At 49.7% G+C, this 16,237-nt stretch overlaps 6 protein-coding genes across 6 annotated transcripts; 4 read left to right on the forward strand and 2 right to left on the reverse strand.

Annotated features, from left to right (window-relative positions):
- Positions 1 to 2,784: 2,784 nt before the first annotated feature.
- On the forward strand, positions 2,785 to 5,632 carry T069G_07375 (GXWXG protein domain-containing protein; the record flags this gene model as incomplete). The annotated part of the gene is made up of 8 exons (XM_056174585.1): positions 2,785 to 3,111; positions 3,174 to 3,260; positions 3,336 to 3,470; positions 3,562 to 4,066; positions 4,121 to 4,454; positions 4,760 to 4,864; positions 5,120 to 5,396; positions 5,459 to 5,632. The coding sequence occupies 8 exons, from the start codon at positions 2,785 to 2,787 to the stop codon at positions 5,630 to 5,632; spliced, it is 1,944 nt and encodes a 647-aa protein (XP_056028164.1).
- A 1,320-nt stretch (positions 5,633 to 6,952) lies between these two features.
- On the forward strand, positions 6,953 to 7,885 carry T069G_07376 (uncharacterized protein; the record flags this gene model as incomplete). The annotated part of the gene is made up of 1 exon (XM_056174586.1): positions 6,953 to 7,885. One exon carries the CDS (start codon positions 6,953 to 6,955, stop codon positions 7,883 to 7,885), a length of 933 nt encoding a protein of 310 aa, XP_056028165.1.
- A 203-nt stretch (positions 7,886 to 8,088) lies between these two features.
- T069G_07377 (bacterial low temperature requirement A protein (LtrA) domain-containing protein) lies at positions 8,089 to 10,202 on the reverse strand (the record flags this gene model as incomplete). Its single annotated transcript, XM_056174587.1, has 5 exons — positions 8,089 to 8,657; positions 8,713 to 9,305; positions 9,368 to 9,433; positions 9,509 to 9,557; positions 9,620 to 10,202. The coding sequence occupies 5 exons, from the start codon at positions 10,200 to 10,202 to the stop codon at positions 8,089 to 8,091; spliced, it is 1,860 nt and encodes a 619-aa protein (XP_056028166.1).
- A 753-nt stretch (positions 10,203 to 10,955) lies between these two features.
- On the forward strand, positions 10,956 to 11,365 carry T069G_07378 (mitochondrial ATP synthase epsilon chain domain-containing protein; the record flags this gene model as incomplete). Its single annotated transcript, XM_056174588.1, has 3 exons — positions 10,956 to 10,987; positions 11,118 to 11,232; positions 11,291 to 11,365. 3 exons carry the CDS (start codon positions 10,956 to 10,958, stop codon positions 11,363 to 11,365), a joined length of 222 nt encoding a protein of 73 aa, XP_056028167.1.
- Positions 11,366 to 12,037: 672 nt separating this feature from the next.
- On the forward strand, positions 12,038 to 14,671 carry T069G_07379 (mak10 subunit, natC n(alpha)-terminal acetyltransferase domain-containing protein; the record flags this gene model as incomplete). The annotated part of the gene is made up of 7 exons (XM_056174589.1): positions 12,038 to 12,068; positions 12,142 to 12,261; positions 12,318 to 12,385; positions 12,442 to 12,570; positions 12,626 to 12,856; positions 12,913 to 13,374; positions 13,427 to 14,671. The coding sequence occupies 7 exons, from the start codon at positions 12,038 to 12,040 to the stop codon at positions 14,669 to 14,671; spliced, it is 2,286 nt and encodes a 761-aa protein (XP_056028168.1).
- Positions 14,672 to 15,064: 393 nt separating this feature from the next.
- On the reverse strand, positions 15,065 to 16,150 carry T069G_07380 (mitochondrial carrier protein domain-containing protein; the record flags this gene model as incomplete). The annotated part of the gene is made up of 3 exons (XM_056174590.1): positions 15,065 to 15,177; positions 15,245 to 15,975; positions 16,062 to 16,150. The coding sequence occupies 3 exons, from the start codon at positions 16,148 to 16,150 to the stop codon at positions 15,065 to 15,067; spliced, it is 933 nt and encodes a 310-aa protein (XP_056028169.1).
- Positions 16,151 to 16,237: the final 87 nt, after the last annotated feature.

Below are 16,237 nucleotides of genomic sequence, written 5' to 3' on the forward strand. Positions count from 1 at the left end.
CATGCTGCTCTATGCAAACACGTGGATACGAGTGCTGGACTCGTACACCTCTCGTGGCTCGGACCAACCGCCTGTTTGGAGAGAGTTTGCGATTCTCCGTACAGGAACAGTAATGATAGCCCATGCGAACACTTCCATTACACGCAGACTCGCAGTATTGCTAAGAAGAAAGCATTGTCGCTGAGCTCAAAAAGGAGGTGAGCAGACAAATTTTTTGGAAGTGCCTTGCCTCCAGATGCTGGCTGTGTCAAGAACAGACTCCGCGCACGCCGTTGGCCGGATGGCGCGATATGTCAACCTCGAAATTGCTTTCCCCCTTTCCTATTCTACAATTGCTATTCTAGACTCTGGGCCAAGATGTCAACCGCATGGTGCCCCCCATGTCCCTGGCGTACCTTGATTCTTGTTTACAAGCAGGGTGCTGGGATACCCGGCACAGCAAGCCTGAACCCTGGGCCAATCATGGCAGCCCTGGGCTTTGGACTCATTCGGAGGTACTTAATTTGTTAATATATACGAGCGCTTCCAACGGAGTACACGCACATTCCATCACCGATGTCCTGCTTGTTGGCCAATGGACCGACTCGGAGTCAGTGGAGCGACTGGTCCTGCCATAGTTCCTGTAAATTGTCGGCCTGACTTCTGGTTATCTTGCCATCTCATCGAACATTCTTGGACGTTTCAGTTGAAGCTTCAATCTATGTACGTTCCTTTCCCAATCTTGGTGACATATAGATACCCGCCGCATCTCCTACAAGATAGTATTCGAGGACGGGCGTGTCTTTGGCCAAGTCATCAATGGATAGGTCTACAGATTGCCTACTTTGTGACCGCCACGTCCGGAAATTGCGTACTTGTATCAGTAAGCGCCAGAGCCTGGCCTGGACCTCTGTCGCAGCAAGCACAAATCATACGAAAAAAAACATCACCACCAGTAAATGACATGGCGCGACGATGGTGACAGTTTGATTCGAGTTGCGGCGAGACGCCCATCGCAACTCCATGTAAGCCACCGTTGTATCCATGTTGTTGTGCCTGGAGCTGATGGAGTTGTTGGCCACGTTCTTTGTTGGTCATTGACCAACCGGTATTGGAAGGCCGATTCACGTTGGACGCTACTGAGATTTCTAGCCTGCGTCAACCCTCAGGGCCCTACGATCGGCTCCTACCGAACTGTGAATATGGGTACAGGAAGGATCCAGTGGTTGGCCCCCAACGAGGACCCGAGCAACACTTTTTTTTTTTTCTTGGCCATCACCAGGATCTATACTTACCCCACGATGTTGTGTGCATTTCAAAGACTTATAGTGGGTGATGCATTATGGGAGAGCACCGCGAAAGTTTACCCAGGCAGAGCCACAGCGCTAAAAGTCACTTGCGCCGTTGAGCTAGGAACGTTCAATTGTCTGGCTTGTTACAATAGACTGCGCGTGCTGTGTCTCGTTCTATTGTGGTGATTACATAACCTGGAATCCTTCACCGAGCATGTAAGTGGCATCGCCAGACCATTGTGCCGATTATCCACAAGCGTAAAAAAAATGATCGAATGGCCGCAGTCAATTCCATATCTATTCTGCAGAGTGCCGTCATTATGAAGAAGAAACTTGTCGACCTTTACCGATGAACGCCACAATTCATACTCTGTTTGCTTCCGTGACGTTGAAGTCTCAATCGACTCACCGAGCTCTTGAAGCGCCGACATAACTATCTACCCTAGAGCTGGGGAAGAAAACGCGGGGTTGTGGACGAGGAGAGTGCGTGGGTTGATATGCACAGTATAAAGTATGATATACTGGGTAGTTATAGTATTATGATGATTGCGGTATTTCGAAGAAAGACGCCGGTGTAAATGGCGTTGATTTGGGTTGTTGCCAGAAGAATCGCTGAAGGCGGTAGCCTGCCCACGTAAAATTGGATAGGAAGAGCCCAATTAACTGGCATATAGCCATTACTTATCGCAACATGATCCAACAGTTACTTGCAAAGTTTCTCTTTGGCGAACCACATGCGACCCCTTCTCGCCTGCACCAGAAATGTCACCCACACACCTCTAAGCTTGTAGGATTGTGCTAATCTCGTCACGTCAAGTGATGCTTTCGGTCACCAAATCTGCCAAGTCTTCAGGGCGAAATGGACGCGACAACTCAGTGCAAAACAGCCAAGAAATCGTCAGCATGCTATCGTACTAAAAAGGAAACAAGCCAGAAGCGCGGCAGCCAAGAATAGACCAGCTGATCGAATGGAAGCCTGTGTGGAAGCCATCATGAAATACTGGTGCCTGGTTAGTGCTAAGGCATTGCTGCGCCGCCTTTGCCCGGCTCGCCTCGAAAAATCTATGGGTGGTATCAGGAACAGCTACGAGGCTGCGAGTATATATTTGCACGGAGGTCGTGGGTTCGGAGTAAAGGTGCTCCGTTCCTTGCGGCTAAATTGAAGCAACAGGCGGACTGCCGTCCCGGCTCTTTGTCTGACAGCTTCTACTTCCATTTACGGCAGCCAAGCTGTATCTCGTATCTCGACGATTCGCGACTGGCATCACAAACTCAGATTTACAAGTATTTCATCTGTCCTCGGCAGTTCGCATTTTGTTGCTCAGTTTCCTGCGACTGCCGAGCCATTTCTGTGTGCAACTACACGTGCGCACTAATCGCACTTCTGCGGATGTCGCATTAACCTGCACGAAGCGCGCGTGGGGCCATATAGAGTCATCGGCGAGCTGGATTCGTACAGACCTGCTTATAATTTGCCGAGAGAAGGGCGCGCGTGCTCTGAACGTTGCCTAACATGGACCAACAGCCTCTTGATAACGACATCATGTCGTTTCCGGATCCCTCTGAATTCGACTATGCCTCCTTTCTGCAAGCCGACGACATGGGCTTCATGGATACTATGCAAGGCCAGTCGACGGGTTCGCTATCCGGGTCGTCAGGAGGAATGCACACGCCCCCTTATCCCGGCTCTAGGAGCCTGTCCAGCAGCAGTAACAATAACTACAATGCCTTGGATATGAGCCTCCGTCGACTGCCGGCGCAGCAAAGGCAGCGGCTAGAGCGAAGAGGCCATACCAAGAGCCGTCGGGGATGCTACAACTGCAAGAGGCGGCGTATCAAGGTAAAGGCGCACAAAGCATTGGTTTCGATTGGCGGAAATCAATATGCTGATTATACCTTTAGTGTCAAGAGACACACCCGGCCTGCGGTCACTGTCTTAAGACGGGTCTGAAATGCGAGTACCCTGCTTCGCCCCAGATCACCCACCAGGTATGTCTCGGCGAGGAAGCCATCACGTCACACAGCCAACATATACATCTGAGACCTGGCTGACACTACAAACAGCCTCACAATCAGATACCTTTATTCAGTTTGCAGGACATGCGATGCTTCCAGTACTTTTTGACACAGTGCTACCCACACCATCCTCTGAAGCAGGAAGAGATCTGGACTCATGAGATTCCAAGCATAGCACATAACGTACGTTTGAGGCTCCCATGTGGCACCGCATCTGCCGGCTTGCGGGTATGCCATGCTGTACTGATTGAAAATGCTAACGCGCGCTTGATAGCACGAGTTTCTTATGCATGCCATCCTGGGGTATGCCGCCTCAGAACTGATGCATGCGGATAGTAACCTTGCGCCGGTGGCCATGGGGCACCGCATCAAAGCCATCAAGGCGATCAAGAAGCGATTAACAGAGACGTCAAAGATGGACACGACTTACGAAGAGGCCAACGCCCTAGTAGCTACCTGCTTCGCACTGACTTTCCAGTCCGTCAGCCTCGAGGACGGCTTGGCCGAGTACATGACGTTCATTCGCGGCATTGTCATTGTGGGGATGCAAATGATGTTTAAGAGCATCAAGCCTCTTTTCAGCAATCTTTTTGAGTCCAACAACGATGATGTCCTTGCGCCACTTATGGAAGGACTGCCATTGATCCAGAAGGGATGGGCGGAGACGGCTATTGAATCCATTACGAATTTGGGCCCGCTGTGTACGCACCAGGTTGAAATCGAATATCATGAAAAGCTGATGACCATTGCGTCCCATCTCCTCACCAACTCATTCGAAGGTAGGCTGGTTGTGATATCTGGTACAGGCACTGTGCTAATGTGGATTGTTATAGCGTACAAGGCCAATTCGAGGCAATACGCATGGTGGATGCTGTTGCCGCATGCCTCTTTCCAAGAACTTATCAATTCCAAGAATCAAGTCATCATATTGTTGCACACCCATTGGATAGCGTTGTCTCAAATCATGGCTTTCATCAATGAGCAAGAGTATGAGGTGCGAGAGAAGCACCCTGCTCAACAAGAGAGTAGCCGTATCGACCCAGGATTCATTCGCTGGCTCAAGTATCTGAACGCGCGTGTCAACCAAGGACATCAGATGTTCAACCAATGGCCGAGGTGGGTAGATGAGCAGCTCGACATTGACATAACGTTTTTCGGAAAGCGTCGGTAGAGAGGCAACGTTTGGATTCGAGCAAGTTGGCAGGCATATTGGCGTCGTTTGTTTGCGGCGTATTTACTCGGCATATATAATGACTGATACGAAATCGATGGGGGGTCGAGATGTGATTCAAGCCGATCAGATGGCGATGGTTAATGTACGAAGCTTTGAAGTTGGTCTTTCGGTATCTGTAACCTTGATTTTAGTCTCTGTATAGATGGTAATCGAAGCGGCGTGTGATTGTTTCTGTTAGCGATGCCCATTATCGCGAGTTGCGACTATAAAAGCTAGGTTGTAACACAAACCAGCATAGTTGGCGGAGTTTCGGGGTTATATACGAGCCCGGTGTTATCCGATATGCCCGTGAAGGTGAGGAGTCCATGGAAAGTGAGGAGTCCGTGGAAACTGAGGAGACTGTGTAAGCCGAGGAGTCTGGGGTGATTGCTACGGTTGGGTATATATTCCCTATATTCCAATAACCCTTTATGTCACTTACTACTCCTTGAATCTATAGCAACACCAGAACTTCCATAACCTTTTGCTGAATCGTTTATCATCAACTTCTTATATTACCCCAAAACATGTCTCGGTATGCAATATAGCTCTAGTAGCTAGTTTTTTCTCATTATATACACTATTCGATGATTCCTTAGACTGATAGGCTTTGGTATAGACCAGAGGAAGAATTCATTCGTCTCACAAAAGTTGAAGGACTAGTTTCTGAGACAGAAGCCGAACAAGTCTTTAACCAACTAAAACCCATCGCGCCCTCATTCCTCATCGGAAAGTGGAAAGGCGGCGACCTCAACACAGGGCACATCGGGCACCAAAAACTCAGTGATATGCGTTGGGCTGGGAAAGACTTTCGGTCTGAGAATGACGGTGACCCAATCATGGTTCTCGATGAGGAAGGAAACCGAGTTTGGAATAAAGACTGGGGCCACTGCTCGGTTAGTTATACTTTTCCAATTATTTCACTGTTATTTTGTTACTGATGTTGAGTTGTGGCAAGCTTCGTGAAATGGTTTTTCGTGGCGTGACTTCAACTGCTATGATCTATGATGAGAAGCCAATTTTTGACCATTTCCGGTATATTAATGAGAATGTCGTTGCCGGTGCTATGGATTGCCCTAAGGTATTTGGGTCTGAGTCTACCTATTACTTCTATCTTACTCGCCTTGAATAGCTTCAGGGAAATTATAAATTTAATAAGAGTCTTACAATTTTCACCGTATAATATTCTTATTTCGCCGAAGAGTCCGTGCCTATACTAGAGCTAATGCGTACACACCACCATTCCCACGAGACACACCCGATTACAATGCAACGCCCTGGCACATCACGTATTCTGCAACACCAAACAGAACTATGATGTAGATCGTGATTATTTTTTTATCACAGTTGACGAGGAGCTCCCAGTCAGGGGTAAATTCGCAAGTTACCAGAACTGGAAGAGGATAGTTGTGAAGATTTGCAACAGCCGTTCCTATGGCACAGTCCGACACCGCACACGGGGTGAAAGACAAAGAATGGGGCAGGGAGATATCCCCGAAATGCCGAGCGGCAATACATCTGGTCTTGCAGGTTGCATACAAGTAATACGCGTTACACGTGGACGTGCCTTGCGATAAGAGCGGTCGACCTTCATGCCGATTGCCAAAGGCATATCCCCTACCTCTCGGGTCGAGAGTGAATCTTACGAGGAATACGGCAGTTGACCTGGCGAGTAATATTCAAAAGTTGCTTGATGCTAAGCCTCGATAGTATTGACCCTGTCAGCAAAGCCGCTAGCTCTCCTCTTACCCACCGAGAATTCCAGGTCGATTCTCCCTTTCCAATTGAAGTCTGATACCATCAACTCTCAGCAAGCTTCTCGAAGCCCCCTCGCACAGCCACTCCAGGCTTCCCACGAGGCACGAGAACAACGAGACATTGCAGAAGGTGCGATTATGCTTTCGGCAGGCTCCACAGAAGGATCTCACTAACGGCATCGCGCTAGTTGATATCCTCCTTGCGAAAAGTGATTGGTCCGCGTTCATCGTATTCCACGTATTTGGCTCGAGTGGAGAAGAGAGGGCCCCGCTTTGGGGTCTAGTCTAGCTAACATGCAGGCAGAGAAAGCGCGCTGGTGGCCGTAACAGGACAGGAGCTGAGACTTGACGTAGGGAAAGAGTGATGGGATGGGGGTTGATGCGGTGGCTGTGAGGGAGCGTATTGGTCGGATTAGGCGGTTTGGTTTGATGTTGGGTGATTTAGGGCTTCAGATGATGAGAAGCCAAGGCGATGCTGTTTGATGTACTATTATACCTGGTAGTGCCCATGAGAGAGTATAAGTAGTGACGTTGAGTTGCACATGCCATGGGAGGGAACCAAGTTTGAAGCCGAGAATTAATATACAAGACTTACACTTGAAACAACAAGACCACATTGCTCTAATACTTGACACTTTCACAATCAACTTGCGCCTTCAATCAATACACAGTCATCGTCACCACCAGCATACACAATGGCTGCTACCGCCACTCAAACTGAGGTACTCTTCTTCAACCGAAAGCATTCACGAACTTCAACTGGAGCGTCCTCTCTTCCGCCAGCCTACGACTCCGGCAGCTACGAACTCAGGCCCCTATCCACCACATCCTCACGCTCCAGTAATTCTCCTCCTCAATACGATACCCTCGATGCCGGTAGCTCGTCCTCATCATCCCAACCAGCATTCCACTGCACCAAGGCCTTCCAGATCGAAACGCGCGGCCAACCTCTCATTGCTCTACCCATCCCTCCTCGGCCGGTTCCCATTCCCGTATACAACGTAGATCTCTCTTCAGATACCGTTACAGATCTCGCCTACGAGTCACTTCGTCCACTTCGAAACTCTGGCAACTGTAGCCTTGTCCGAGCCGGTGACTCGGAGGAGAATCCCGTCTGTCGGACCACATATCGATGGGGGCCTGGTCGGCCCCCCAGGATGGAGCTTGCTGGAGACGTGGCTCTTGATGAAGAGCTTGAAGTCGTGAGCAAGGGACTTACTACGAGATCGCAAGTGTTCCGCACGCACCTTGGTACGTTTCAATGGCGCTATGCCGGACGCAAGGAGAGGAAAGCTGCTGGAGCGAATAATTTGATGGTGCTCGATCGGATCATCATGGTGGCTCTTGAGGGCGGAGGCCAAGAAGAGAGGAGGACTCCCGTGGCGAAATTCCTGAGGAATGAAATTGTGAGGACACATGGAACGAAGGCGTCGACGGCTGGGAACGGGGGAAGGCTGATGATGAATTTGACTGAATGGGAGAGGACCAAGGGGGAAGCGGAGCAGCTGGAGGTGTTGGTGATTGCTAGCTGCTTGTTGATGCTGAAGAAGGAGGTTGATAGGAGGAGGATGCAGCAGGCTATTGCTACGACATCGCCGTGCTATTTTGCCGCGGCGGCTATTCACTGAGGGAATGGATTGATGATGAAGGGATTATATGAGAGATTGAACGATACCCGTTGACTAACATTACTTTTTCTTTTGTGTTTAATAGAACGACGCATACCTTATTAGTCTATATATTTATGCAGCTGTACAGTGGACTCGTCCCTCCTTGAGCATGTTATGGCTAAGCGACTATGAGATTTCATAGCTAATAAAAGCAATTTGATCTAAATCGCCGTCTTTTTCCCTCTACCCAGCTCCAATATCTCCCCACTTGGCCGTCTTTCATCCGACGTTGTTATCCTTTTGAGATCCTTCTTTTTGCAATTCGCATAATACGATACGCAACAGCCATCCTTTTCACCAATAAAGGGGTCGTCCCTACATGACTTTCCCCACAGCTCCACGATGAGCACCCATATCGACAATCCCAGTGTGACAGATATCAGATCAAGAGATCGAAGCGAATGTGCCAAAGGCAAAAAGAACATGACAATGCAGACAGCGGCGCGATTTGCGAGCCTAATGTTTTTGTGCAGCCGAAGCGTGGGAGGGTTCATGTGCTCATGGGAAAAGGAGATGGCTCCCATGGAAAGAAGAGCAATGGCGAGGCCGTCGCAGTAAAAGAAACGGACGCCTGCATTGAAGTGATCTTCAGCGCTATCCCGGTAAGGCTCTGCTAGTTGTTCCGGGTTGGTGTCTGGCACGTCCGTCGCCAAGACAAGTCTGGATAGAGCTGACGTTGCGACGATGTAGCCCATTACGAACAGTAAATGGGCAAATTCCCAAATTCCCGCTGTAGCGTTGTTAGCAGTGTGTTTACTGGAAGAAGAGTATGCGCAAAACTTTACCTGTAATCCGAGAACGTCGAATGGCATGCAGATTCAAATTGCTGGCATCGATGTCAAAGTAAATCCAGTTAAACGTAAAAGCTTGCATCAAGCCTAGTATGGCCTTCCCTAGAAATGCATTGATGTTATAGCCACCTTGGCTCTGGAAGAGAATCGCAACCACCGAATAACCGAGAACTAGGGATACGAATGCATTCATTCTTTCCACTCGATGCTCGATGCTGATCGCGGGATAAAACTCAAACATGCCGCCGAGACGCTTCTTCCATTTGCCCTCGGGGGCTATCCTTTGGCCATACACGAATAGACCGAGGAAGAAGACGTGTCCGTACATGTCGAGGAACAGTGCCGGAAAGATGAATCCCAGGCGGCCGGGCATGTCGACGTGAATACTGGCGATCCACAGAGCCGTTGGGATAATAGTGCCGATGATTTGGCAAATCATAACGCCCTTGATCATGGGTAAGATATAGGCGGTTATGCCATAGAATATCGCGGTAAAAACTCGTGCGGCGAGGTAGAAAGACACGAGTTGTACATATGTGTTCTGTGCTGGATCTTCGACAAAGATGTGTGTCATGTTTGTAGTAAATCTATCATCAATTGTTAGCTTTGAAGTCTTGCATCCAATTGCCGCTGGGTTAGGCCGGTTTACCCAATGAGAGTTGAGATGCAGAACAAAATCTCCAACCTGGTGACAACGTCGTCTGACTCAAACCAGCTGAGTGTAAGAGTAATGCTTGTCCATATTCTCCATGTCATTACAAATGTGATGACGAAACGGAGTAGCTCGTACCCGGTCGCTTCTTCTGCCATGTGCTCGCCATTGGAATGAATGATGCCAACTGTTTGGTTGTTATTATCTCTGGCCAAATTTACTCGCCCGGTATAACAAGCGTCAACATACCATACACAAGATCCAAAAAGAGCTCAATGGCCATGATTTCCGTCGGCTCGGACATTCGCCATAATAAACCTTGATGGAACCATTGCCTAATCACAGGCCGCTTAAATAGCTTGGTCGTCTCACCGTGACGGTCGCCCTCTTCACGCTGTCCACGGGATTTCTCCGAGATGGAAGTGTGCGAAGAAGCAGTAGGCGGATCTTCGTCATTGTAAGTTCGCACAGCAGCGTCGTAGCCAAACTTGTTGAAGTTGCCATATAGCCCTGATGCTTGGTTCTCCACGCGTTCCAGCTCTGCGGTCACCGATGACAGCTGATTTTGAACGTCTTCCCATTCTTCAAATGCGGGCCCGTGTTGTTCTCGCAACAATTGCCGGCGCTCCTCATGGTGGTCTCGAGATTGGCGGAGGTATTGGCTGTGCTCCATGGAGCCGTGAATAACCACCTCCACTTGCGTATCATTGTCCCCCTGATATTTTCGGCGTATGTCCTCCAAATCCTCGGGGAGTGCCACGATTATCTTTCTGCCATTAGGGAGGAGCAGCTCTTGCGGCTTGCGCCGTCTTCCCTGTAAAGCAGAAGACATGTCTTCTTTGAAGTCGACAAAACACGGGCACACTCAAGTAAAGAAGTTGTATGAAAGAGAGCAGGAGCAGGTTAATATAAGATCAATGCCTTTTGGGAATGGAGTTAAGGTAACTCCATTGCCAAGAAGAGCTCTGATGAGCAGAGGCGTGTAAGAAGTCTGGGCCAATGCGTGTCTCAGCGTCTGGGATTCAATTGGCGCTATCAAGTTCTTCCGCCATGAGTTGGCGGACTTTCGTGTTTTGACTATCTGGGTTGCATGTGTTTCCTATTCGGGCCAGGACTAATATCATCTCATCAAAGGAGAGATGGCGGACTAAAGCGGAATTGCTGACTTCATCATCTCGGCTTATGCTGGACTTGCTGATGCAATGACCTTAGACCCTGGTAAAAAGATAGTATTTCAGTCGTGCACGTATATCTTGTGCACATATATCTTCAGATCTGACACGATCCTGGTCGATCCAATCTGAGGCAAAGCGTAAACCAACTTTGATTAGCAGTAGTTTGGGTAGGCAATTCAGGTGTAGGTGAAATACCAAGACATCTAAGATGCTGACAAGGGCCAAAATAGGCGTACGGGATCCCACTTGCTTTTACTGCCAACCACAGCCGATGAGTCAGCATCTTGCCTGCACGTGACTTTTCGAAGCCTCAGGTGTTAGCGCATACTCAAGCGCTCGATTCTGGCAAAGATTCAATCGGCATCATTAACAACGCCTATTTTCGCCGTTCAACCCATCCATTCGCCAAGATGACTGCTGCGTGGAAAGCCGCCGGTTTGACGTACGTCAATTGATCCCCTGCCGAATCAGCCTCGTCCTCACCGTCCCGAATGCCCTCACGACCGCTGCCTTGCGACTTTTTTCTGCCGAACTCTGCGAGCCCATAGACTGACTGACTTGCGATCAAATAGCTACAACCGCTACCTGGCCGTTGCCGCCCGTGCCATCCGCCGAAGCCTCAAGGAGGACAAGAGAATTGTTGCCGAGCGACGTGCTGTTTCCGAGCTGCGATTTGCTACCTGGAAGGTATGTTAAGTGGACGAAGTTGGACAAGACCCGGAACTAGGTGTTAATGCCTCAGTAGAACGGCAAGGCTGGTGAGCCCAAGGATCTTGCTGCCGCCAACGCCGCCGCCATGGCCGAGAGCGCCTCCTCTTAAGCAAAACGTGTGGGAGATGAGTGGATGAGACGGGCGAAATGATGTTGCTATAGACGTTTGGAAGCGACAATGAGAAAGGCCATGCGAATGGGGCTGGAGTTCCAAATTGCTGGCGTTGTAAAATAAATAATTGCTGCAATACATCAATATATTAAAGCAAATTAATCGTCCAACATGGTTTTGTTGAGTGTCTTGAAAGGACCCTGCGTCAATTCTGGACTGATATAAATTTGGGAGGGGTGACTGTGTCTGCTCACGCAAAATTATGTACATGTACTCTACCTATGAATGTATGGTGGGGAATGCGATTGAGATCTCACATGAAGCTATTGGTCTTATGCAAAGTCGCAATCCGGGTAAATCTCCTAAAAGGAAATTAAATTTATGCCCTTTATCATGTAAACTCACTGCTTGATGCCTATCGAAAACCGGGCGTGCAAAGGAGGGGTGTTGCTCAGCATCTGGCGCTGTCTTTCATGCGTCTTAGGTCTGTGTCTCGGCCCGCGAAACAGTGCCTGTCTCCAGTAGTCACCAAAATCACACCCCATTTCAAGCCACCGCAAGGGAACATAGAACTCTACGTTTTCTTTTTCTTTTCTCGTTAAAACAAAGACATATTCCGCGCAATAATGCCAAGCTAATATCCCCTGAGCGTGTAAACCATCCACAACCATGGCTGACTTTGGCGTTGGGGTGCCAGACGGTGCGAAAAGATGCTCAAGCCATCACAATCCTCCCCTCATCCCCAGCAAATTTCTAATCTGGAGGCTACGCAGAAATCGCGAGATTATCGCTGGGCCAGGGCTCTGCTCCTCAAGATACGCTGCCGCCGAGCATCAGGAGCGACGGTATAGCCGTCGTGGACATAACAGCAAAATTTTCAGATGCTGTCAAGAGTGAGTAATCTGATTGCGTTCTCGTGCAGTGCACGTAAGCTGATTTCGAATAACAGCCCTTGAGCCTGGGGCCATCGTCAAAGATGGCTTCTTTACGCTGTTCGACTCTGTCGCCGCTTTGGAGGTGCGTGTTCTGCAGACTGCTTTGTGCGAGGCTTCTATCTTCTTACATGGCGACAGATCATGGATCCCAAGATGGACAGCGGCTGCTCTACTACGGAGGCTGAGGTAGAACATCTTTACGACGTCTCCAAGCCACTACTGCCCGAGGAGGTGCTCGGCATCATAGATCAGCTTTTATGCCATGAGGTCAGTGTGGAAAAGATTGCGCCATGTCATATTTCAAGGGCTCATAGTTGATTAGATGTCATGGCATTTGGGATACCCCCTCTCTCAAACCCTCTTCACAAGCTTTTACGTTGAGGCTCTCTCAACGCCGGATCCCCGAAGCATCCAAGAGGCTACATTTATCCGCAACGGCGGCCATGACCCAAACGAGCAGCCCATGCTCCAGGTCCTGCGGGCGTATTGTCTGGGCATGCTTAAAAGCTGCGGTTATGTCAACGAGAGAATCAAGTCGGAGCACTATTACGAGGTGAGTATCCATACTCAGCAAACAGCGGTGATATGTTCACTCAACGCAAAGTACAGGAAGAAGATTTCGTCACAAACACATATAACCGCACCCTTTTGGCAAGCCTACCAACGGATTCGATCCGGGACGTCATAATCGAGGCCATAGCAGCTCTCAAGTCACAACGAGGCTTCATCTCTGATAATCTCGTCGACGCCTTGCTGCTTCGGTTAGAGTTGAGGCACATATTCCTGGATGCCGTAGAATGCCCCAAACATATGAAGGAACCCGATATGGCGAAGAAGCCCTGGAAGGAGGGTCTCGCCATCTTACAGGCTTTGAAGAAATCTCACTCTCTTGCTTCACCGGTGGATGAAGCCTTCAGCGCCAAATTACAGCGGAAGCTGGCTAGCACTATGCCTCCAAGGCCCATTGTTCAGCTCGACTTTGACGTCGCTTTCGGCCACCTGAATAGTCTATTCGAAGATGGCTTGGAGCTTATTGATGTTCTGCATTATACTGATTCGCAGTGCTTACTCGTGAGTGACTCAGACCCAGTGGATGACCATATATGTTGACCACGAAAAACAGACATTTGTATCTACATTTCAAGCGAAGAAGCCGCAGCCTATAGTATATGTACGAACGCTATTACAGACATTCCTGTTCGACGCCATGGAAGTTTTAGGGTCTATGAGCATCCGCCAACTTCTCGACGACGACTTTGCCATTCTTACGATGCCGGCACACCAGTATCTTGATCGACTTAACGATGAAGTTGAAGCTGTTCAGGATCCACGGTACGCCATGGCGCAGCAAATGGAGCTTTTCAGAACAAGAGCAGCTCAACCATTTTTGGATATCCTGCGCACGACCTGCCAGAATCGGTGCCGCGTGAGGAGGACCCTCTGTCACCTTCTTCGTGACTGGGAGAGTCTCCAGGTGGATGCAGAAGAAATCGACCAGATCCTTCAGGTCAAGGTAAAGGAGCAGCCGACCATGCACTGGTCATCTATGGGTAGTGGCGGCGTGGAGTCTTACTCGCTGCCCCTGTCATCATGGACATATCTCTACAAGCTACGGCAGATGGAGCAGATTATCCAGCTAGGTTTTGAGCTGGAGATTTACCAGGCCGACGAACTCGCTGGCATGTACTGGTATCTCAACTACATCTCCAAGTCCCGCCTCCACCACACTGAACGAATCAAATCGTTTGTCATCAAAAGGGTTGAGGAGACGCATGGCCAGCCGGGGCCGGGAAACCCGGATCCCACCATTGGCGCACAGCTGCAGCGATCGCTCATGTACACTCGCCTATCGCTGCTAGACGCCGCCGTCACCTGGGAGCTGTCCGACTCTCTGTCTTGTCTGTACACTGTTTTGAATCGCCTCAAGCTCATAAAGGCACCACCAAGGCCGTATAGTACCGATGAACTCCGATACGAGATCCGGATGAGACCGTTTGCGCCAGTTGGTCTTCCCGTCCTGCCCACCTTTGAAGAGTTTACGGCTGGAACGCTGCAACCCGACACGGAGATTGATGAACTCTTTGAGTACGCGGAGAGAGCAGTGGAAGGCGCCAAGAGGGGCTTTGAGGCTCTGAGCAAGATGACTGCCGAGGAATCCTTCTCAGTCGGTTCTCATCAGCGATGGGCCGCGGCTACCAAAAATGGACTCAAGTCGTGCATTGCTACGAAAATTGCCATTTCGGCGGTGGCAAAGGCGGTGGAAAAGTCAAAGGATTTGGGTAATTTGAAGATCAAGGTCGAGATTCCAACTCCGGAAAAGGCATATCATGAATCATGGATTGTCCCCAAGATAGTGCCATTAGCATGAGAGCAGGCCCATGTAAATATTTAATAAAGGAAAATGAATTATTGAAATCGCATCTTTTATTTTTCCTCGCTCCCTGAGCGTTTGTAAGAAGGTGAAAAAGAAGCAAAAGAAAAGAACAGGCCCAAGGTATCCATTCGTGACATACATCCATCAACCTAAAATTCGTTCGAAGTCATTCCGGAAACCCATTCTATACCTCCAGGGATATTAACCACCCTTTCATGAAAGTCACCTTACCTGTGGTGATGGTACACTTATGGTACAGCCTAAGAAAATTACATCCCCTATCTATTGGGCCCCCAACCTGGCATCTGATACAGTGATACAAGTTGTTGGAAGAGAGTGCATGCTTTTTGTGGTAGCAAGCAACCACCAGTTGTAGTAGAGGCATCTTTACGCCTTCTTGCGGCCCATCCTGAGCCTCACCATCTGCTCGTAGAGAACATCCTTGAAGGCGAACAGGAAGGCCGCTGTTAGGACACTCTGAGTAACCTTGGGGCCAATACCTGCGATTCACTTTTTGTTAGTCTCTCATGATATTTTATGCTCTACTGGCAGATGAAATTGACTCACCCTTGTATAGACCAGAATAACCTTCGTCCTTGACGACACGGCTCAAGGCCTGAGACATGTTCTCCTTCTTCTCGCTATGGGCAGCGACGTGCATCTGGCTCTTAACAGTGATGTAAGGATATGTCACTGAAGTGGCAAAAAGCTTGCCCAAGGCCCCCAGCAAGAACGCCATGGTGGGAGTGATCTTTCTCTTCTTCTCCACGGTATTCTTCATCTGCTCAAAGAGTGTGTACTGGAGAATGGGGTTGATGACCAGCACCAGGGCTGGGATGACTCCGGCAAACAAGGCCTTGGGTCCCTCATTCTTCAAGAGGGCCATGAGGGTCCCCAGAGTGGTGGGAGGCTTGGCCGCCTTGGCGCCAGCACCGGCCTCGAGATCCGGGTCCTGTCGGCGCGTTGTGATGCGCGTGTTGACGACCCAGATGGGGTTGGTGATGATGACGGTCGCGGAGCCGGCAATGGCGCCGGCGATCATGGACTCGATCGTGGTGAGCTTCTTGCTGGCGCGGCCGGCGCGGGTGGCGGCCTTTTCGAAGAAGGCCCTGGTCCATTCATACCAGTAGTAGTAGATGAAGTTGGTGACGCTGATGCCGAACAGGGCCGAGTTGATGCCCGAGTAGAGACCCGAGACGCCCTCGCGCGCGATGATTTTCTGGATGGCTTCGACGAACTTGCTCTCGGCCTTTTTGGATTCGACCTGGGCTCTGGTGGAGAGGGTGATGAGAGGGTAGCTATTATAAGAGGATGAATGTTAGTCAAAGGAATCGCTCTCGTGATGTGACGTCGCAGTCCTGGAACGAAATGGAGGGCATCCTACGTCAAGATCATGGACAAAATGCCACCGCCAGCCCCAGCCAGGGCATGTGCGACATTGTCGTTCTGGGGAATGGGAGACTTGGAAGCCATGGTGTTAGACTATCGAGGAATTGAAATCGGCGGCTTGGTCGGCTTGTTGGTGAAGTATCGCGACGCCTCTTGCGACCAGTGACTTTG

The sequence above is a fragment of the Trichoderma breve genome, chromosome 4 (genome assembly GCF_028502605.1).
Source record: "Trichoderma breve strain T069 chromosome 4, whole genome shotgun sequence".
Classification (NCBI taxonomy): Eukaryota; Fungi; Ascomycota; class Sordariomycetes; order Hypocreales; family Hypocreaceae; genus Trichoderma; species Trichoderma breve.